This window comes from Ochotona princeps, chromosome 2 (assembly GCF_030435755.1).
Source record: "Ochotona princeps isolate mOchPri1 chromosome 2, mOchPri1.hap1, whole genome shotgun sequence".
Lineage (NCBI taxonomy): Eukaryota > Metazoa > Chordata > Mammalia > Lagomorpha > Ochotonidae > Ochotona > Ochotona princeps.
This window is the reverse complement of record NC_080833.1, coordinates 13,896,943-13,919,265: the sequence shown is the minus strand read 5'-3', so window position 1 is coordinate 13,919,265 and position 22,323 is coordinate 13,896,943. Positions and strand designations below refer to the sequence as shown.

The 22,323-nt window shown below is 55.6% G+C and overlaps 1 protein-coding gene across 3 annotated transcripts in view; it reads left to right on the top strand.

Annotated features, from left to right (window-relative positions):
- ECE1 (endothelin converting enzyme 1) overlaps positions 1-12,830 on the top strand; it is a 106,694-nt gene extending 93,864 nt beyond the window's left edge. For all 3 annotated transcript variants that reach the window (XM_058676398.1, XM_058676385.1, XM_058676393.1), the window contains 9 exons: positions 934-1,044; positions 2,070-2,168; positions 2,926-3,003; positions 3,590-3,693; positions 7,544-7,654; positions 8,117-8,184; positions 8,834-9,024; positions 11,646-11,741; positions 12,252-12,830. In XM_058676398.1, coding sequence (XP_058532381.1) covers positions 934-1,044; positions 2,070-2,168; positions 2,926-3,003; positions 3,590-3,693; positions 7,544-7,654; positions 8,117-8,184; positions 8,834-9,024; positions 11,646-11,741; positions 12,252-12,428 — 1,035 coding nt within the window. In that variant the 3' untranslated portion in view covers positions 12,429-12,830. The remainder of the gene's footprint in view (positions 1-933; positions 1,045-2,069; positions 2,169-2,925; positions 3,004-3,589; positions 3,694-7,543; positions 7,655-8,116; positions 8,185-8,833; positions 9,025-11,645; positions 11,742-12,251) is intronic.
- Positions 12,831-22,323: the final 9,493 nt, after the last annotated feature.

Genomic DNA, 22,323 nt, shown 5'->3' with positions numbered 1-22,323 from the left:
CCTCAGTACCTGTGCAGTAAAATGCACAGCACTCACAAAGTGTGTGGGTCAGTAAGCTTGGTCATGGAGCCCGTGCCTCCCAGCACTCCCTGAGCGCCCCCCAGGACCTTCACCCTGTGTCCCCGTGTCCCTTAGCAGTTTGCCCCTTTTTGTCACTAGCTGACATGTTGCTGTGCTTGCCGTCATCTGCAGAGGGCGCTGGCGTTCACAGTGTCGGGCGAGCCTGAGCACCAGTGGCTGCTGCCTCCTGGCAGGGTACAGGTGGCCTGACTTCCTCTACTGCCCCAGGATTGAAGTCAGGACAGGGTCGCCACACGTGGCCATTTGCTGGCTATCCGGTGACCTGGGCAGCTGGAAGGGGGCTCCCCTTAGTCCAGGCGTCCTGCCAGGTCCTGCCCCCTGCCAGCTACTGGGGTGTGGCAGAGGGGCCTGTGGAGAGAGGCAGTCAAGCAAGAAGTGACATATGCCTCCCGCAGAGCTGCTCTTCCCACTCTTGGGGCTTTTCTTGGGGTCTCGGCCTTCTGGGGAGCATCCTGATGTCAGGGCAGCCAGGAAGCTTCCCAGAATTCTTTGCTGTCCAGTCACTGATCTCCAGGAAGCAGGTTGAGGCAGCATAGGTTGAGGGAGTCTAGACTATGGGCTGTGCTTCCATCCCACAGCATTCTTCCTGCTGTAGGAACCCATGCCAGCCACCCCTCCAGCTGACCCACTCAGTGTCCATTGTCTGTGCATGTGCCACAGGGTCATCTCAATGCCACACGCAGAGCCTAGCACCTGTGAAATGGTCATTGTGGCCATGAGGGCACCCATGACCTCTGGGGCCAGTGCCTAACATAGCTTCCCCTGGGCCAGAGGTATCCTGAAAGTTCTGGAAGGAAAGGGCTGCATGGGAGGAGGCCTGGGCCGTGTGACCACCCACCTTGTGTTTTGCAGACATGCCTCCCTCGCTGGAAGTTCTGTGTGAGCGACACTGAGAACAACCTGGGCTTTGCCCTAGGTCCCATGTTTGTCAAGGCGACCTTTGCCGAGGACAGCAAGAACATAGTAAGTGGCTGGGGACAGAGATGTGACAGCCGCCTGCTGGCCCACACTGGTCCCTGCTGGGGACCTCTGTTGCCACGACCCCAGGGCTCTTACACCTGCCCCTCCCTGAGACCCTACAAGGCACTCACGGCTGTGCAGGGATCCAGAGAGATGGGGAAGGTCCTCCTTCCTCACTCCCGGGGGTGGGGGTGGGGGCGGGGCTGTCCTCCTGCAGGGAATTGAGTGAGCTGGGGACAACCCAGGTCATGTTGCATATATACAGTTCCTACCAAGTGGGCCAGCAAACAGAGCCCAACACGTGTTCCACGGTATGGCCAGGAGTCGGAATCAGGGTCAGGCCCTCAGCTCTCAGGATCGCACTGCCCTGCCTCCCCCATATCTGGAACCTTCTACGCTCTGGATTAGGCCTTGAGGCTACGCCATGACGTTCAGCCATGAGAGCCGCCATTTGTGTCCCTCCCAGGCCTGCATGCCAAAAACTACTCCTCACAGCTCAATGCTGCTGTCTGCTGAGTCACTTCCCAGATGCCCGCAGCACCTGCCACAGGGCCAGGAACTCAGCCCAGTTCTCCCATGCACGTGGCAGGAACCTGTCTCTGGGCTGCCTGCCAGACCCTGCATGAGCAGAAGCTGCAGTCGGGAGCTGCACCCAAGACCCCAGTCAGGCACTGGGCTGTGGCTTGCAGGCATCCTAACCAGCTGCTTATAAAAAAGGTCAGAAGTGGCAGAGCCAGGACTTGAACCAGAGTCCATATGGGATACCAGTACTGCAGTGGGGGCTTCATGCACTATGCCACATGCTGGCCCTAGATTTTAAAATTTATTCCATCAGAAAGGAGCTGTGTGGTCTGATCCATCTGGGTCGGGCTGTGTATCTTGCCTTCTCCAAAAGAATAATGCATGCTCCTATGCCGAAGGTTCTGGAAGGGGACAGGCAATGGCCCAACACCATAGGGCCTGAGCTTTGGACTCAGCCTTGTCCCATGCGGGGCCCAGAGCCTTACTGTGCAGCGTCTGTCCCTCAGGCCAGTGAGATCATCTTGGAGATCAAGAAGGCCTTCGAGGAGAGCCTGAGCACGCTGAAATGGATGGATGAGGATACCCGGAAGTCGGCCAAGGAAAAGGTGAGGCTGCAAGGGCACGAGGCTCATGGCCAGGGAGGGAGGGCGGCCATTGGGGGTCAGGGAGTCACTGTGTGCAGCAGGTGCTGGCACCGCCCCGGAAGTGCCCACAAGTGTCGTTCTGCCTCTGGGAACCAGCAGCTAAACGGAGCTGAGCGTTGGCAGGAGGCTCGCGACTGCGCACATAGCTGCAAAGCTGACCCTGCGCAGGATCAGGGGCAGAAGGACAGTGAGGGATTCGGTGGCCTGGGATCCTTGCTGCACTGCTTTCCTGGCATTCCCCAGGCTGGGGACTTGAAAGGAACAGAGATAGGTTTCTTGAGGCTGTCAGGGCTTGGAACTCTCAGACTGCGCGCTCCGGAGCAGACCCTTTGCTGTGTGGAAGGCAAGAGTACATGTGTGCTCACAGGGTGGGAGCCAGAGGGTGGGAGCAGCCCCGGAGCCAACCCCATCGGTGTCGGGAGCCCAAGCCAGTGATGACCACCCGAGCCAGTCACTGCTCAGGGTCCCCTGGGGACAGCACTGCCCCAGGATTCGGTTTCCAAAGCATGAGCTTTGGGGACATGTTCACTCTACAATAAGAGTCCCTTGGGAAGGTGACATGTAAGCAGCAACCCAAAGGACAAGTGGGAATGAGGTGAGGGGGTTTCCAGAAAGAAGCGTGCACCCCTGTGGGCGGGTGCCTGGTGCCAAGTGTCCTGGCCAGGGAGCCTGGGCTGGGCCTGCGCAGCAGCCACCACTCACTCCTGCACGTCCACAGGCCGATGCCATCTACAACATGATAGGCTACCCCAGCTTCATCATGGACCCCAAGGAGCTAGACAAGGTCTTCAATGACGTGAGTGGCCTCCAGCCCGCCCGTGTGTTTGTTCCCAGTGCCCACCTGGCAAGGGCCCAAGGCAGGGCTGGGACTGGGTGGGATGCATGGGTGGATGTGGGAGGCAGCATAGCTGCTGTAGCCCTGCGTGATGACATGGGGTGGCCAGGCTTGGGCAAGCCCGTTGGAGCCCCGTGATGTCCTGGGTCAGCTCACAGCCCTGCCTGCTTGGAACCACCTCAGCTGCCAGCAACAGTTAGCTGTAGCCCACGAGTGGGAAATAGGGGATCAAACAGTCAGGAAGCTTTGGGCCCTGAAACTACACAGGTGGAGTGCAAAACGGAGCCCCTGGAGGTGCCTCCAGTCCCAGAGAACCCTGTGATTTTGAGATGCTTCTGGGGTGGAGGGGTCCAGACACCTCTTGCATGCTCCAGGCTGACATAGGCACATGAGGGTCCTGCCACAGATGGCTGACATGCCACAGGGGGTCGCAATCCAAGCCCCCGGGCTCCCAGGTGTGCCCCTGGAGGGTGAAGGCCAAGGGCTGCCGGAAGCTGCTCGCAGCCTGGACACTCCCTGACCCCAGCACCTCTCCTCTCTCTTGCAGTACACTGCTGTCCCAGACCTGTACTTTGAGAACGCCATGCGCTTTTTCAACTTCTCCTGGAGGGTCACTGCCGACCAGCTCAGGAAAGCCCCCAACAGAGACCAGTGAGTCCCGGTGCCCTGCTCGGGGAACGTCCTGGCTGGGCTTGCCTCGCCACCTGCTCACTGTGTGCCAGATGCATCTGGCCTGGGAGGGAGGCGGCTGGGTGGGGGTGGCCCCCAGCCAGCGTCCCAGGTGCAGAGATCAAAGGCAAAGGGTAGCCACGCCATCTGTGTGTCCAGTGCCCAGCCTGGCCTCCATCAGAGCTTGCTAGGTTATGGAGCCCCTTGGCAGCGTCAAGGTGGAAGGGGGCCCCACTCCCCCACCAGCAGGAGGGGTGCTTCTTGGAGACTGACCCTCACCGAGGCTTGTAGAAGGTTGTGGATGCCCCATGGCTGTAGTTTTCAAGCCTCACTGTACATGAGAATTCTTTAGATCAAGAAGCAGCCTCCCCTCCTCTCTCTATAACCCTGCCTTTCCAATATCACTACTCCTAATAATAATTTTTAAAGATTTCTTTTTAAAAATCATCTCCGGGGGTGGGGCAGGGGACAGGTGGCATTTAGTGTGGTTTCTAGGTCATGGCTCAGAGCAGCCATAGTCGGTGCCCGGTTCAAGTCCTGCCTCCCCCACCCACAGTCCAGCTTCGGCTCTGCACACCCTGGGAGGCAGTGGTCACGGCTTAAGTACATGAGCCTCTATGGCTCACCTTACCACCCAGCCCCAGCTTTAGTGGACATTTGGGAAGTACGCTAGCAAAGTCACTTTGTCTCAGTGGGCCTGACAACTAAGGCACTCAAATTTCAGACCCACTAGGGCCCCTTCTAGACCAGGGTGCAGTGACAGCTCGTTTCTTTGCCTCTAGCACCCTCTAGTGGACAGCAGGAGTCCAAGCACTCACTAAATGTGCAGGGAGAGCTCTTACCTTCCATGCCTAGCACGGGCTGGTGTGGGTTTATATGAAGTCCTATCGTTTAGTTTAGAATTTCCTACTTTTCTTTACTACCCATGAATACACCCATGATTATTTGAAAGTAAAATAATTTAAAATTTCTTCTCTGTTTTTCCATGGTGTCCAAGTTCCCTGAACACATCTCCTTGGGGATACGCTCCTCACATGAGGACCTAGGTGGTTTTCAGAGTTCTTGGAGAAAGCACCATTTCACCCTCACCACATTTCTCACTGACCCTTCTGCTTTGCAGAATTACTGAGAAGGGGAATGGGGGCTGTTTGGCACAGCAGTTTAGTTCACCACATGCCAGGGCAGAGTGCCTGCATCCTGCCGCCCAAGTGGGACACCTGCAGCCTGACCGCAGCTGGAGGGCGCTTTGGGGCTGCATTTCAGATAAAATGAGAATAAGTACCTAGAAATTGTCAACTGTGTCCTGCATTTTAACCTTTTCTATCTCAGCGTCATTCTGTACTCTTACAAAATGACCGAGCCCTAAAAAAATTACTCATATATGTTATGTTGGTTTTTATTGAAATTTTTAATTTTTTTATTTCTTTTTGTTTGTTTGTTTTGAAATTTTTAATTATTAAAGATTTGTTTATGTGACAATTACAGACAGGAGGCCAGATGGCCTGAAGGACTGCGGGTGGGCCAGGCTAAGGGCAAGCGCCTGAAGCTGACAGTCTCGCCCATGGGTTGCAGGGCACCAAGCACTTGAGCCATCCTCCACTGCTTTTCCGGACACATTAGCAGGGAGCTGGATTTGAAGTAGAACAGGTGGAATTTACAACAGCACTCATACGGGATGCTGCTGTGACAGACAGTGGCTTACCCCACTGTGCCCTGATGCTGGCTTTGAGTTTCATGAAAAATAACTATTTTCCATTGAGATGAATTATAAGAAAGATGTTTTTGTAAATCTGTTTGCTATCTGGCATCACAGAAGGCAGTTAAAATCTGTTTTCTGCGTCTACATTACTTGGGTTGCAACGTGATTTTGAAATAGAGAAAACATCTCAAGATGTAAAAAAAAAAAAAAAAGAACATCTTGCCTCGCATTGATAGCTAGTTGGAAAAGAGTGATACTTTTACAAGATTTACTTTGTTCATTTGAGGGAGAGACAGATCTTCCACCTGCTGGTTCACTCCCTGAATGCCCTCAGTGGCCAAAAGCGGAAGCCACAGGCTTCTTCCGAGTCTCCCACATGAGTAGTGCGGGGTCCGAGCGCTTGGACTGCCTTCCTCTGTTTTTCAGGTGCACTAGCAGGGTGGTGGGTTGGAAGTGGAGCTGCCAGGACACAAGTTAGAGCCCGTGATGGATGCAGGCATTGCAGACAGAGGTTTTGTTTGCTATGACACAACTGTCTCCAAAGACAGGGTCTTTAATAATACTCTCTGATGTTTGTGCATATTCTTCTGATACCCATAAAGTTCAACAAATACTTTCTTTTACATTTTTACTTATTTGGAAGGCAGAATGACAGAGAGAAGGAGTGACAGAGAGTGAGAGAGGGTGATCTTCTCTACTGGTTCACTCCCTAAATGGCTACAATAGCTAGGACTTGGTCAAACAAAGCCAGGAGACCGATTCCTGGCCGCCTCCGTGGGTGGTAAGGCACAGCCCAGACCATCACCCACTGCTTTCCTAGGCACCTTGGCAGGAGGCTGAGTTGGAAGCAGAGGAGCCAGGGCTCTGACCTGGCATTCTGGTGTGGCATCCAGGTCACAAGTGGCAGCTTAACGTGCTGTGCCATTTCCAGCCACAGGTGGTAATTCCTTAGAGGTCAGCTGCAGTGCGGCATCTGAAACCACATCCAGGAACTTTTCATGCTTGGTTGTACTAACACCCACTGGTTGGTTTTGCACTTTGAACAGATCTTAACATCACGTGCTCATCATTTGGGAGATGTGGCTGGCTGTTTTACAGATCTGGTGTTTCCTGCTCCTGTACACCCTGGGAGGGGGCAGGTGAAGGCTCAGATAGTTGGGTCCTTGCCTGCTACTTGGGAATTCAGGATGAAGGTCCCAGCGCCTTGCATGTGGGGAGTGGTTTGACAGACAGTTGGTCTCTTTCTCTGTTTCTCTCTCTCTCTCTCTCTCTCTCTCTCTCTCTCAATGCCTCCTTCCATCCCTCTCTCCCTCTCTCCCTCTCTCCCTCCCTCCCTCTCTCTCATCTTTCCCTCCCTCCTTCCCTCTCTCTTTCTCCCATCTCTCGCTCCCTCCCTCCCTCTCCTTCCCTCTCTCCCTCTCTCTCTCCCTTCCTCCCTCCCTTTCTCCCTCCCTCCCTCCCTCCCTCTCTCCCTCCTTCCCTCTCTCCCTCCCTCCCTGTCTCTCTCCTTCTTGCAAGTGCTGTTCTATGAAGAAAGCAGAGTGCTTTATAGCTCCCACTTGGTCACAAAGCGCTTCAAAGACTGGGTTTAATTAAATGCTCAGGCGGCCACCTTCCCCAGGCCGAGCTAGTGAGGGGAGTCGGCTTGGGCTGGGAGTTTTTCTCGCTGCTTTCTGCCGTGAGCCCATGCCGAGGAAGGTGGCAGCGACCAGGGACTCTCGCCTGCGTGTGCCTAGGCGCCACAGCTGCAGCCCCACTGTGATTTTTGCGCCTGTTGGTGCCATGACCAAGCCAGAGTGTCCAGTAGTGTGACAGAAGTAGCTTTGCCTTCATGGACCCCCAGAAAGGGTCCTGGGGTCCTCCACAGGGTGCCCACAAACCCCACTTTGAGAACTGCTGGCAGATGGTGTTGTACCCAAGACAGTAGTGCTTGTAATGCTACCCTGGGGCCATTGGAGCCCACGTGATGTAGTCCATGGTATGGCTGCACATGCTAGGCCAAGCCCTTGCATACAGACGGGCATGTGGGTCCTCTCTTAGATCCACTGCTGCCTGTCCGTGTGCTGTGTGAGCTCAGGCTGGGGTCGGGGAGCCCCCGGCTACCTGCTCAAGCCTTGCACACACTGCCTGTAGGTGGAGCATGACCCCACCCATGGTGAACGCCTACTACTCACCCACCAAGAATGAGATTGTGTTTCCGGCCGGGATCCTGCAGGCGCCCTTCTACACTCGCTCCTCGCCCAAGTACGCTGCTGCCGCTGGCTTCCCACCCCATGATGAACCACCGTGGGAGCGGACACGTTTCCCCCCACCCGACCCTTGGGAGTCCCTGAGATCTCGAAGCCCCCCAGAGTAGGGGAGCCCCACGTAGGGAGACACTGCCCCATCCCCACCCATGACTTCCCCCACTCCAAGAGGAACCAGGAGTCGGGAGGGGTGGGCGCCCATCTCAGAAAGCCGCTCCCATGGTCCTGGGTCCTGGGGCGGTTGCTGATGACCGTGTGGTGCTTGGGTTTGCTCCCTGTGGAGCAGCTGATGTAGATCTGAGAGCACCCAGTACAGCCCCCAGCGGCCTCTGCCCAGGCCCTGCCTCACCCCAGCTCCAGGGACGGGCCCACTCTCCAGGCCCCAGAGGATTCTGCTGTATCTTGGACCCAGGATCACGGGTCTCATGACGAGGCTCAAGTTCTCTCTTTTGTCCTCCAGAGCCTTAAATTTTGGTGGCATCGGTGTCGTCGTGGGCCACGAGCTGACTCATGCTTTTGACGATCAAGGTTCGGGTTTCTTGGGGTCCCCTTTCCAGAGCCCAGTGGCTTCCCGTGCCCCTACTCCCGCTTGCTGCACATCTAAAGGTCTTCACCTTGGAGGTGGAAGACTTGGAGTTTGCATTGTGGCCCTGCCACCTGCTGGCTGTGTGGACTTCAGCCAGCCTCAGCATTTTTCCAGGCCTCTACTTCCTGGCCTGTAAAATGGGCTGACCCCAAGCTCTTGCGGTAGTTGAGGGGTGGGCTGTAAAATACACAGGAAAGTCCCGAGGACGGGGGTGTACCTTTTTCTTCCCTGCCCCGGACACGTCAGTGTCCAAGCCCTGGTGTGAGGAGGTGAAATTAGCATGTTAGCATGTGCTCCCCAGCCAGCGTCAGGGTCTCCGCTCTGGCCTCCTGCCCTGGGGACCCTACAGCCAAGGAGGGAGAGGCGGGAACCCTGGGCCTACGCCTGGGCCTGTGCTGTGACCCAGGTGCTCCCGGGTACTGGCATCCCTTCGTGGGTCACAGGTCCGGAGCCACTATTTGTACCAGCCTGCCCTCGGCACTGTGGGCATGGACCCTCACATTGGCTGGAGGATGGGGATAGATGGACAGACACCCCCAGCCGCCATTTCTTCCCGGAGGAGTGCCAGCAGCCCATTCCACTTGCCCGCAGGCCGTGAGTACGACAAGGATGGGAACCTGCGACCGTGGTGGAAGAACTCATCCGTGGAGGCCTTCAAGCAGCAGACCGAGTGCATGGTGCAGCAGTACAGCAACTACAGCGTGAACGGCGAGCCCGTGAATGGCCGGCATACCCTTGGCGAGAACATCGCCGACAACGGGGGCCTCAAGGCCGCCTATCGGGTGAGCCCCAGCCCGGTGTTAGTTTGCAGGGACCCAGGGCAACTGCAGCCACAGCCGCCCTCCCAGTTGCTCATCTGTGAAATGGGCTGCTGTAAGGATTTGCCAAGAAGGTCCTGGCAGAGCCTGGCACACACGTGGGTCACCTGCAGAGCCTGCCTGTTCTGACCACTGCAGGCCGAGGCACCAACACGCCAGGTGGTGGCGAGGGAGAGAAGGGAAGGGGCAGTAGAGCCAGTTACGAGCCCCAGCCCACCTCACTGTGCTTTGGCCATGAACACCTGATACTTGTGGGACCCCGGGTTGTTGGGAAGATGGAGTCGGATGGCTTGGACACAGCCTGGCACTTGGAGAAGTTAGCCAGGGAGATGCCAGCCAGGAAGCAGGGCACGTCCTGACCCCCAGGGGAGGGCGAGGGTTCCACGGGCACTCCTGTGACACACGGGCTGCAAGCACACCCCACCAGCTCAGCATCAGTGTCGGAGTCCTCCCTCGCTCAGGTGACAGCATGAAGCCTGGAAGCACCAGGTTACTTGTCCGCTCGGAAACAGGCACGGGGACCCTCTGCCCTCCATGTGTTGACTTTTAGACTAGGGGGTCGGAGGCAAGCAGACAGGTCTGCTGGCCTGGAAGCCTGCAGCAGAGGCGGGGAGGGGGGTGTGGGCAGAAGACCCCAGATGGGTAAGGTCGGACAGGTGGTGAGAAGATGAGGAACCCAGAAGAGGGGGCTGTGGGAGCGGTGCTCATGATGCTACGTCCCACGCTGAGTGCCTCAGCTCGGCTGCTTCCCCAGCTGCCAGCCTTGAAGAGCCTGGAGCAGCAGTGATGGTTACAGCTGCAGGGTCCTGCTGCATGGGGACCTGAGCTGATCCCCTGCTGCTGAGTTCACCCCAGCCATCGTGGGCGCTCGGGGAGGGAGCCACGAGATGGGAGCTCCTCTCCCTGTCTCTGAAATAAATTGACAATATTAAAATAGGACAAAGTAATGAACAGTGGGAGGAGGATGGCCAAGGCACGCCTTCTGGAAGGAATGAGAAGCAAGGATGAGCAAGAGGCAGGGTAAAGGTAGTTAAGCGGCCAATACTGTGGCACAGTGGGTGAAATTACCACCTGTGACAACCATATCTGATAAGTACCTATTTGGGTCCCAGCTGCTCCACTTCTAACCCAGCTTCTTGCTCTTGGGAAAGCAGCAGCAGATGACCCAAATACCTGGGTCCCTGCCCTCCATGTGGGAGACTCTGAGTTCCTGGCTCCTGGCTCTGACCTGGGCCCAGCCCCTGCCACTGGGCTGTGCTGGAAAGCCATGCAGGGTTTTTGAAACAGGAATGAGATGATCTAACTTTTTTTTTTTTTTTTTAGATTTATTTTTGTTGCAAAGTCAGATATACAGAGAGGAGGAGAGACAGAGAGGAAGATCTTCCATCCAATGATTCACTCACCAAGCGGCCGCAGCGGCTGGAGCTGAGCCAATCCGAAGCCAGGAGCCAGGAACCTCTACCAGGTCTCCCACACGGGTGCAGGGTCCCAAGGTTTTGGGCTGTCCTTGACTGCTTTCCAAGCCACAAGCAGGGAGGGAGCTGGATGGGAAGCAGGGCTGCCAGGATTAGAACTGGCACATGCAAGGCCACTAGGCTAGTGCATCAGGCCCGATCTAACTTATTCTTTAAAAAAAAAGTATGGGCTATATGGGCACCGGTTCGTAGCCGGCTGCTCCATTTTCCCTTCCAGCTCCCTACCTGTGGCCTGGAAAAGCTTAGAGAATGACCCAAAACCTTGGGGTCTTACACCCGCATGGGAGACCTGGAGGAAGCTCCTGGCTGCTGGCATCAGATTGGCTCAGCTCTGGCCATTGCAGCCACTTGGGGAGTGAATCAGCAGATGGAAGATCTTTCTGTCTTTCCTTCTCTCTGTAAATCTGCCTTTCCAATAAAAAAAAAATAATAAATCTTTATAAAATATATATCTATTTTTATTGGACAGACAGATTTACAGTGAAGAAGAGAGACAAAGACCAAAATTTACTGTTGCTGATTCACTCCCCAAATGGCCGCAACGGCCAGAGCTGCGCCCATCTGAGGCCAGGAGCTTCTTCCAGATCTCCCATCCAGGCGCAGAGTCCCAAGGCTTTAGGGCGTCCTTCACTGCTTTCCCAGGCCGTAAGCAGGGACCTGGATGAGAAGTGAGGCAGCCAGACACAAACTTGTGTCTGGAGAAGTATTAACCCGTTGAGCCTTCACCCTATCCCAGTCCAACTTATTCTTCAGAAGGATCGGCAAACGTGGAGCCCATGGGCCGGGCCAGATCTCTTTCTCAGCTGTTTTGTGAAGTTCTGGGGCGTCGCAGCCACACCCCTTGTTCCTGGGGGTTGGGGGCTGCTCAGCTTCTATGACTGTTTCCTCTCTGGCGCTTCCGGAAGTCACATGCTAATGCAGCGTTGCTCTGTAGGAGTCATGGAAGTGGAAGTAGAGGGAGAGTTGTTTATAAAGTCCCAAGGATGATTGTGGCTAAAGATGGGGTTCCAGCCCCCCAGGAGCCAGCCCTGGCCGACAGCTTGCACCCTGCCCTCCCCCACCGCGGGCAGGGCCGAGCTCCGTGTTCTTCCCCTTCCCCCCCCCCGCCAGGCCTACCAGAACTGGGTGAAGAAGAACGGGCCTGAGTATACCTTGCCCACCCTGGGCCTCACCAACGACCAGCTCTTCTTCCTGGGGTTTGCACAGGTGAGTTCTCCAGGACTGGCGTGGTCCACCCAGGGGATCCCAAGGGCTCTGGGAGCCAAAGGCAGGTCCGTCTGGCAGGGACTGTGGCCCTGGGCAGAGGGCAGTGAGGAGGGCCCCAGGCCCTTCCGGGGATCTCGGTGGACTGTCACTGAGAGGACCTGGTGATCGCTGTTTGTGGGTCTGGAGCGCTCCCAAGTTCCCTAAAACCCTGGGATGCCACCCAGCTGGTCCCTTGAGCTGGCATGCAGCCGACAGCCCCCAGGCCCCTAGAGGATGTGGGGAGATATTCAGAGCGCCCCCGAGGCAGTGCAGGAAGAGGCCACACTGGCTAAAGGAACCCGCTTTGCAGACACCTGCCTTAGAGGGTGTGGGCACAGGGGACTCCCAGCCCACCGTCCAGTCTTACCACCCAGGCCTGCACCTCAACTCACTCTCGCTGCTCTGGTGGGTGCAGTCCAAGGGCCTGAGGGCCCTGGGTGACCCCACCCTCTCCTTGTTGCCCCCACCAAGGTCTGGTGCTCAGTCCGCACGCCCGAGAGCTCCCACGAAGGCCTCATCACTGACCCGCACAGCCCCTCCCGCTTCCGGGTCATCGGGTCCCTGTCCAACTCCAAGGAGTTCTCCCAACACTTCCACTGCCCGTCTGGCTCGCCCATGAACCCTCAGCACAAATGTGAAGTCTGGTAAGGGCCGAAGCTGACAGCCACAGAGGAGGGCAGGGGCCAAGGACAAGCCGGCTCCTCCCACTGGCCTCCCCCAGGCCACCCTGGGGTCCCCGCCGGTGCCCGAGGCTTGGTTGCCAGCACTGGCTGCCCAGCGCTCAGCCTAACCTGAGAGCTGCCCTGTGACGGACTTGTCAGCCCAGGGGCATGGCCACCGTGCCAGTGGGCATTTGGCAACAGGCTGGTGGCTCGCTCAGCAGGCCTGGACCCAAAACGACATGGGCAGTGGGACGCAGCCCCGCCCACATCAAGCACCACAAAAACCACTGTGTCAAAGGCTTTAAACATATATTTTTGGGGAAACCATTTTGTACCATGTGGCAAACACTGGAAATCTTCAGGGAGAAAATGCATTTTAAATACTTTTTTTAAGGAAAGGATTGGAATATTTATTATGTTCTATCTTTCTAAGTAACCTGTGGACAGGGGAGGCCTCTCATCTGCCAGGCTGGGTTGGGGCAGGGACGTCCCCCCTGGCCCCTGAGGTCATCTTGTACAGTGGGAGGAGCCAGCTTGGCAGTGGCACTGGGCCGTGGGCACTGTCTCAGCTCAGCTTGCCTGCAGACTCTGACCCCAGAATCTGACAGTGGGAACTCCAGAAAGAGAGGTCTGCACCCCAAGATTGTGGCTGGGACCAATGGCCATCGCACAACGAGACCAAGTCAGGACCCTTGAATAGAGTCTGGGGGTATCCGGGTACCCTGATACAGACCCCATAAGCTACCAGGCTGAGACCTACCTGGTGGGTGTCCTTCTGGCCACCTCCAGCCCCCAGCCCCACCCACTGAGCTTGGTCCTCCATCACCGGCCTGGCCCTGGTGTCCAGGCCACATCTCTAGTGCCTTAGCTGAGGCCACAACCCATGTTACCCGAGGTGCCCTCAGTGGAGTCCCCAAGTGTCCTGAAACTCCCCAGGGCAGGTGAAGGGAGGCCCCTGCACCACCCCAGGCTGGGGCCCGCAGTGCCAGGGCCCCTCCCCAAGGCCAGGGCCCCAACTGCTGTCCTGGGAGGTGGGAGGAGCCCCAGACACTGAGGCCGGGGCGGCTGCAGCGTCTCGAGGTGCATCCCAGGCCGCTGCACGCCTCCCCGGGAAGCCGGGCCCTTCCTATCCAAGAGGAGCAGATGCTAGCTTGTCTTCTTGTCCCTGCTTGGCCCGGGACAGCCCATGACTGGGGCGGGGCTGCAGAGGAAGTCCAGTCCCCACACGTGGCAGGCCTGGCCACTAATCAGAGGAGGGGCTGTCGGACCAGTGCCATCGAGGTGGGCTTGTCCCAGCCCTGGGGTCCTCTCTGTGCCTCCTCTCCCCCTTCCGCCCTCCGCCCTCTGTCTTCCCACCTTCCCCCTGGAGTGAACCAGTCCTGGGCCTCTTGGGACGGAAGACTGCAGGCTGCACACGTTGCTTGGGGCAGCGCACTGGACGGTGTTGGCTTCTCTGCGGGTGCCTGCGAATCTATTTTTTGTATTATGTTCCGTGCTACTGTAGTTTCGGTGTGGCACTATTGTAATTGAAATAAAGTACTTGTACTGAGAATTATGCGTCTTGAGTGTTCTGGAGGAATGGGGCCATGGCTGGGTTGCCAGCAGCATAGAACTGCCCGCCCTACCCTCACCTGGTGGGCTGCAACCCCCAGGCTAATCAGGGCTGAGCCGGCTAGCCACGTGCCCGCTTCAGCATGTGTCTGTGAGCACCCCCTGCAGGTGAGAGTGGTACATAGCATCATCTTGGAACAAAGGCGTTTCTAGGTTTCAGCTGCTGAGACAGGACAAGCGGAGTAGGGACTGTCCAAGAACCTGGAATTTGCAGGTTCTTCGTTCTACTTGGAATGTGTTTCTCCTGACGTCTCTGCCCATTAAACTCCTATACATCCATCAGTGCCCAGCTTAGCATCACCTCTTCCAGGAAGCCCTTCCTCACCCGCCTCCTCCAACTCCAGATTGGAGCTGGGAGGTGTGTGACCTCCCCAGCTTCCCTCCCAGGTCCAAGTGCATTAGGCTGTGAGGGCTGCCCTAACACCACACCATACACCTGGTGGCTTACCCAGAGGAGAAGTGCCCAGTCTACCAGCGCTGGAGGCCCAATGCCCAAGACCGAGGTGTTGGCTGGGTTATTCCCTTCCAGGGTCTGGCAGGGGGCACCTTCTTCCCTGCTGCTGGCTTTGTGGCCCTGCGTGGTGCTCCCTGGCTGGTAGGACCATCACCACATCCCTGCTTGGTACCCCCTGGCTGGCTCCCTGCTTGGGTGTGTCTGTCCACTTTCTCCCATGTGAGGCACCTGCTGTGTTGGAGGAAAGCCATCAGCTCAGCTTCTGTGTTTCCAACCAAGGTCACGTTCTCAGTGCTGGGGGTCAGGACTTCACACATGTGCTGCCCCCAGAACGCCAGTACCCAGCCCACAACCATGGTAGGACTCAGTGAACAGCAAGGCCAGGTGGACAGCTCGCCACAGCAGCAGCAGTTCAAGGGAGAGGCTGGTGTGATCAGAGGATTGGGAACCACAACCGTTGGTGGGAGAGTAGGCGGGGCCAGGACCTGAGCAAACACCAGTTCAGGGACAGATCGCCCGCTGCTGCCCAGATCCTGCAAGTCCATTCCCACAGACCCGCTTTCCCAGGGAGCTCAATGCTGAGATCCCACAAAGGTTGGAGGGACAGTGATGTACTTTTTTTTTGAAGAGGCAGCTGATCTGCTGTCTGATGGTTCACTTCGCAAATGTTCACAGTAACTTGGGCTGGACCCCAGGCCAAAGGCCAATCATTCAATTCAGGAAGCCATGGCACAGTAGTTTAAACCTCTGACAGGGATGCAGGCATCCCACAAGAGCACTGGTTCAGGGTCAAATCCTAGCTGCTCCCGTGTGATCCGACTCCCTGTTAATGCTCCTGGGAAAGCAGTGGAGAATGGCCCAAGCGCTGGGACACCTGCCACCCACCTGGGAGACCCAGATGGACTTACTAGATCCTGGCTTCAACCTGGCCCAGTCCCAGCTATTGTGGCCATATTTGGAAGACAGAATCAGAGAGAAAGAAAGTTAGAGTTCTTCCATCTTCTGGTTCACTCCACAAATGGTTATAACAGCCAGCTTCCATCCACTGGCCCAAATGGCAAGAATAGCCATATCAGGGCCAGGCTGAAGCCAGGAACTTGGAATGTGTCCCAGTCTTTCCTGTGGGTGGCAAGGGCCCACGCACTTGGGCCACCCAGGCACGTTGTAGGAAGTTGGAGCAGAAGCGGAGTGGCCAGGCCTCAAACCAGCCGCTGTGGGTTCCTGGAGTCGCAAGTGGTGATACAGCCCCTGGCGTGTCATAGTTTTAAAGGCCTAACCTTGTGTGGAAGATGGCAGAGGCTTCGTTCCAGGAAATGAACTTGCAGCCAATTAATTTAGGAGCTTCAGCCAATCTAGCCAGAGGTGGTTCTAGTCTGGATTTTCTTATTGCCATTAGAAATATTGTATTACTGGCTTTTTTTTTAAATGATTATTTGCTTTGAAAGTCAGAGTTCCAGAGAAAGCAGGACATTTTCCATCTACTAGCTCGATATTCAGCTGGCAGAGAGCACCTGCCCAGGCTTGGAGTCAGGAGCTCCAGCTGGGTCTCCCACATAGGTACAGGGACCCAAAGACACGGCCATAAACAGGAAGCTGCGTGGGAAGTGGAACAGCCAGGACATGAACAGGTGCCCTCATGGGATGCTGGCGACAGAGAGAACCTTAGCCTACTATGCCAAGGCACCAATCCCCAAAAGATTTATATTTTTGTGGAGAGAGAGAGAAAAAAAAGGAGAAATGGAAGCCTTACAAGAAGTGTGTCCAAGATTACAGGAAATCAATCCAAGGCAAACTGGAAGAACAGAGACCACAAAGTCAGACCGTGGATGAGAGGAGGCTGCAGAATCGGGCAGGCACATCCTTGCTCATTTCAAAAACCACCAGCTCTACCTGGTGACAACAAGATTCCTGACAGCATGGCTGCCCTGCTGGACTCCCACAGGGGTGTGGCCCTACTGAAATCTTTCTTAATGACAGTTTAGAAATGGACAAATGTTCACACATCTGTCTACCACTCTGGGTCTGTCCACTTTTGCTGCTTGTCGTCTACCTGACAGCAGGTCTTGAAATAAATGAGACTGACATTAATGCTGAGCTTGCTGTTTGTCCCAATAATGATTTACTCAGAATGGAGGCAGTTTTTAAGGAGCAATACTGCCATGTAGGCTGTCTAAAAACAAAACTCACTGAAGAGACTGCCTCTTGGTTTAGTGTACACTTGAGCTTCATCCGTCCCGTGGTGTTCCCACTACCAGTGAGAGTGTTTTCAGATGACTTCCATCGGAAAGCTGCTGGGCCTCACCTCCTTCTGGCCTTTGTGGCCATTTGGGGAGTGAACCAAAGGATGGGAGACCACATTCTGCCTCTTTCTCGGTGTAACTTTACCTTTCAATAAAAAACAAAAACAAACAAAAAACATAAAAACAGAATGTAGGGGTCAGCATTTGGTGTTAGCTGCTAAGACTACCACCTACAATGCCAGTATCCCATATGGATGCTGCCTCATGTCCCAACTGCACCTGGGAAAGCAGCAGAGGACGGGCCCTGCAACCCATTCGGGGGACCTGGAAGATGTTCTGGGCTCCTGGTTTCAGCCTGGTCCAGAACTGGCCATTACTATCATCTGAGAAGTGAAGACCTCTCCCTCTTGGACTCTCCTCTCTATAGCTCTTTCAGAATACATTAATACTACTTTAGAATGAAAACAGAATTGATACAGTATGTCCTAGAAGGGAGTGCTTAATAAAGATGATTTTGTGTGGTTTTTTTTTTTATTCTTTTGCTCATTCATTCAACTATTGAGAACTTACTGTTGTCTAGTAATTGTGCTATGTGCTGGGAGGATGGCACTGAATAAGACAGATTTCTTATTCTTGGCTCTCAGGAATGCCAGTCACTGGCTGGGGGCGAGGCGGGCACTGTAGTGCCTGGGTTACCTCCAATTGCAATCCCACATCCCACACAAGAGTGCCCGGTTCAAGTCCTGTCAGCAACCTGCTGATGTGCCCAGAGCAGCAGAGGATGGCCCACATGCTTGGGTTCCTGCCTCACACATGGGAGAGCAGCATGGGCTCCTGCGTCCTGGCTTCGCCGCAGCCCTGGCTGTCGTGGACATTTGGGGAGTGAACCAGTGGTGAGATTTCTCCTTCTATCTCTGCAGCTCTACCTTTCACATAGATAAATAAATCTTAAAAAAAAAAAAAAAAAAAAAAAGATATGGCAGCACCTGGACAAGCCCAGAGAGCTCTGTAGCGCTGACTGTCACCGTGGATCTCTCGGAGGTGCCCCTGGGCAGAGAGTGAACCAGCAGCAGGTACTTGCCAGGTGTCTGGCAGGGTGTGTCAGGTAAAGGCAAGGCATGTGTGAAGACAAAGGGGAGGCAGGGAGGAAGGGCCACATTTGTGGCTGCATCCTGGGGGATGGGAAGGCCTGGGCTTTATCTTCAGATGGAAGAGGATCCGCAGGGAAGCAAATGATCAGCTTTGGGTTTAGAAAAAGCTGCGCTAGCGCAGCGTGGAGACTAGCCAGAAAGTGGAGAAATCTCACGCACCTGCGCCCTAGCTAGATTCCTTCCAGAGCTGTGAGGCAAACACGTGGACCTGGGCCAATGAGCTCCAGTCCGCGTCAGTTTTAAGCTACAACCACCAGAGGGCGCAAAAGCCAAAGAGAAGCTTGGAATTCGCCCTAAGTCCTGAGATTCAGAGGTAGCGATGGGATCGCCTCCTCTTGTCAGGAGGCCGATTCTGGAACGCATCAGGGCCAGCCTTGCTTTCCATGGGCGTCAGCAAAAGGATGATGAGGCATCTGAAGGAATCCTGCTCTGGGTCCCTGAAAAGTGGGCACTTGTCCCACAGTTTCCCATCTCGGGAGTCCTGTTACTCATGAGAACGGGGCCGACTTTCTGGGCCTCGTGTCATGGAGGGGCTCACACCTTGGTGCTGGAGCTACCTGGGTGTAAGTCCCATCCTCACCCGAAGCTAGCGCTGTGACCTTGGTCACGTGACTCCACCCCTGTGAGTGGGCAATCAGACACAGCCCCGGCATTCGGACAAGGTCCAGCCATTCTAAGCGTAGTTGTTGGCTCATGATAATGGCCCAATTCACATTTATATTTCAGATGGACATTTCGTTTGCATTTTTGAAGATCTTCATTAATTTCTCTAGTACTGAGCTCTGCTAGTAATTCCTCTTGGGACATTCAACTAGATTGTTTCCCTTTTCTTTTTCTTTCTTTTTAAGATTTATTTATTTGAAAGGCAGAGTGATCGAGAAGAGAGGCAGAAAGAGAAAGAGATTTTTCATTGGCTGGTTCACTTCCCAAATGGCTGCAGTGGCTGGGGCTGGGCCAGGCTGTAGTTGGGAGCTCAGGCCTCCCGTGTGGGAGGCAGGGTCCTTAGCCCCGGGGCCATCCGTTGCTGGTTTTTGAGAAGTATTAGTAGGAAGCTGAAGGAGAAGCAGAGCAGCCGCGACTCGAACAGTTGCTCCCATATGTATGTATGGGTTGCAAAAAGCAGCTTCGTCCTCTGCACCACAATGCTGGTCCCTCCTTCCTCAGTGTGTGTCGGGGTTGAAGAGAGCCCTCTGCCCCCCACAGCACAGGCTGTTTCCATTTTCCCTTCTCCCCAGCTACCCGTCATTTATCCGTTCTTCCAACAGCTCTGTGCCGAATGACGCCAGGTGCAGGAAACAAAGCAGACCCGCGTCAAAGCAGGTGTCAGTCATGGGCGCCAGTCCACCAAGCGGAAGCAGGTCTGCTCCAAGCCCTTCGCTCCCTCCTCCTCCGGTCCAACCTGGCAGGTTATTTTGTGTTTGGAATAGACAGGTGCCGGGAGTTTCTTTGCACGTATCTGTGTGTGGCCGTGTACTCACACAGGGGTGCACACACATTTATATATAACATTGCAGCAGCGTTGTCATGGGAACCGTTGTTTGGTGTCCTGTGAGTGGCAGAGCATTCATGGAATACCCCCTGCATGCCCTTTTGTCTGGCACAAAATCATTCCCCAAGAGCCATGGCTGGCCTTTTTTTCATCATTGCTATCTATTTTTCTCAGCAATCCTCTCAGCAACCAATGAACTTGACCAAGGGAGCTGAACATTGGTTTAGTGGATGGTGGAGTAAGATCTTCCAGGACATTCGCAAACCTGGTGACCCAGCTAGGTCGGCTAGGTCGGCGTGGGCTTTTGCCTTTCCCAGCCATTGATTTGGGAACGTTGAAGGGTGTGGGGACGATGCGGACAAAATGACAAAAGGCAGCCAGCAATGGGATTTTCATAAAGGGCAGCTGCAGCAGTGGAGTTTAAACTTAATGAGCCATACCAGGGCGGCAGAGGTGGGATGCCTGCAGGAAGCTGGGTGAGGAGTCTGTCCTCCGAGCACGTGCCTGCCCGGGGTGCCTGTCTGGGCCCTAAACCCACCCAGGGGCTCTGCCTCTGTCATTGCCACTGATCCTGAGCCAGCTCAGTGAGAGGGACACTGCTTTCGCCAGAGGGAGCCTGCGGAGGAGCCCGATGGGGAGTGGCGAGGCTGGGACAGGAGCGCAGGCAGGCCCGGCTCCAGAGCCCAGGCCTTCCCACTGACGGGCTCTGCTGTCTGCCCCAGTCCGAGTTCAAGCCAAGAGATCAAGTGTCATGGCTGTGCAGGCTGAGAAGTCGGCAAGCCTGGGACAGGGGTCTGCTGAGAGCCCCGTGCTGCCTGCTGGATCTTGTGGGTGCTGCGACAGTGCAGACCCGCTAACTCCCTCTTCTTATAAAGTGCCTCATGACATCCTAGCCCACCCCCTCACCTCCTCAAACCCTAATACTTTCCCGAAGTTTTCACTTCCAGACACCGTGGGGATTCAGTTTCCAACATGGTGGCTTTGGGGTACACAGTGAGAACATAGCACCACTTTCTATATCCTGGTCTCCCGTCACTTCTGGGACATTATGTAGGATGAGGACCAGTGAGGAGTGGCAGCCTGAGCTTCCACACATCCCAAATCCCAGGTGGTGGTGGCATGGATGGCTGTGAGGGTGACTGCTGCGCCCAGAGTAGGGCTGGGGTCTTGAGGATGTGCTGTGTACCTGGCACGTGGCCATTCACTTCCTGTGTTGTTGCTAGTACAGGGCTTCCTGCTGGCCCAGAGCAAGGTTTGGTCCCACAGCCTGTGTTCTCCGAGGGCCGTTGCTGGCTGAAACACGGGGAAGGGCCAAGGGAGGGGGCAGGGGGTCTCGCTTCTCGTTGCTCCATTTTCCCAGCTTGCAACTTGGCTGCAGCATCCACCCTCCTGTCATCTGGTTGGTGCAGATGGGTGAAACCAAAGCCCAGAGGATGCAGTGACTCCGTGAAGGTCTCAGCACCGGGATGGGAGCCAGGGCCTGCTGTTTTCCTGTGCTGCAGCAGGAGCACCGCACCGTCCTCCTCCCCCACCACACCAGGATGCAGGGTGCAGTGCCCAGGGGGAGGGCTCATGTGTTCTGGCAGCGGGGGCAGGGGCTCCCCCTCCCCAGGTAGACAAGTTCCCTAAGTCTGCTGCAGAGGAGCTGTCCTTGGCTGCTCAGCTATTTAGGGAGCACTTCTGCGTGCACCTCCTCCAAGCTGGGCACTCGGCAGTGTGTGAGCATGAAGGTCGCAGTGCCTGTCCCTGGATATTGGTGAATGAGTGGAGTGGCAGGAATCTGGGGTCTGGGACATGGGGCCCTGGTTGCAAGCTGATGCCTGCTGTGCATGTATGACATTCCCTTAAAGGTCAGGGGCCCGATGCTGCGCTCAGGTTTAAGAAGATCCAAAAGAAAACAGTACTCTTGGCCACCGCGGAAGCTCCGTGGCACAAATGAAAGAGGTTTCCATCTTCTCTTTACATGCAAAAGGCAAGGAGTAGTACTGTGCCCAGGCCCTCTCTGGCTTCATGACAAAGGCACCGAAGCAGATGTTTCTGGACTGACTGTGGACCGGGCACCAGCCTGCAGGTGCCCGTTATTAACATGGTGGAAGAGAATCATGAGAAGGGAGCAGTCCAGAAAGAACCAGCAGAAGGGACCAAGTGAAGGAATCAGGTCGGCGAGGGACGCTGGGGGCAGCCTGAGCTGGGGTCTAAGGACAAAGAGAACTCCCAGGCCAACTCCCAGGAGACACTCCAGATGGGAAACCTCAGGGACAGGAAAGGGCGTGGCAGCTCGGGGTGCTACAGAGACAGGCAGAGGTGACAAGCTGCAGGTGTTTTGCGGAGGGCCCTGCACTGCGCCCACTTTCCTAACACACAGGAAGAGAACTAGGCCTCCTCTTCAACTTCACTCAAATGGAACAGGCGTATAAGGAGGGCGGGAAAAAAAAAAGCAATGATTGTCAAATATGGGAAATGGAAAAAATGTTCGTGTGTAGAATTAATTCTGCATTGCTGCTATTTCCATTCTCACGCTGCTGGGAAAAGGGCACAGCACAGCAGCGGGCAGCCTCTTTCCAGGTGTCTGGAGTGCATGCATGCCAGCTCCCACGGAGATCATGGGAGCTGGCATGCAGCGTGGCGCCAGCTGTGGGCATCTGCAAATCCAGCTTCCTCTTCTAGCCATTAGATATGGGGTACATCAGAGCCCGGGATTTTCCCAAGGCAGCAGGCTTGGCAGGAGGTTTTAAATGGCCTCAGGCTCCAGCAGGGCCTGGGGAAGGCTGGGCCACCCAGGAGAGGATGAGGCTTCCAGATTCCAGATGGACTGTGTGAGTGACTGTGGGAAGGTGCTTCCCTGGAGGGTGCAGGGCCCGGCAGGGCAGGAGCTAACAGGATCCCCCTGGCCCAGGCCAGTGGAGGTCTGGCCTGATCTGACACTGAGCAGCCCA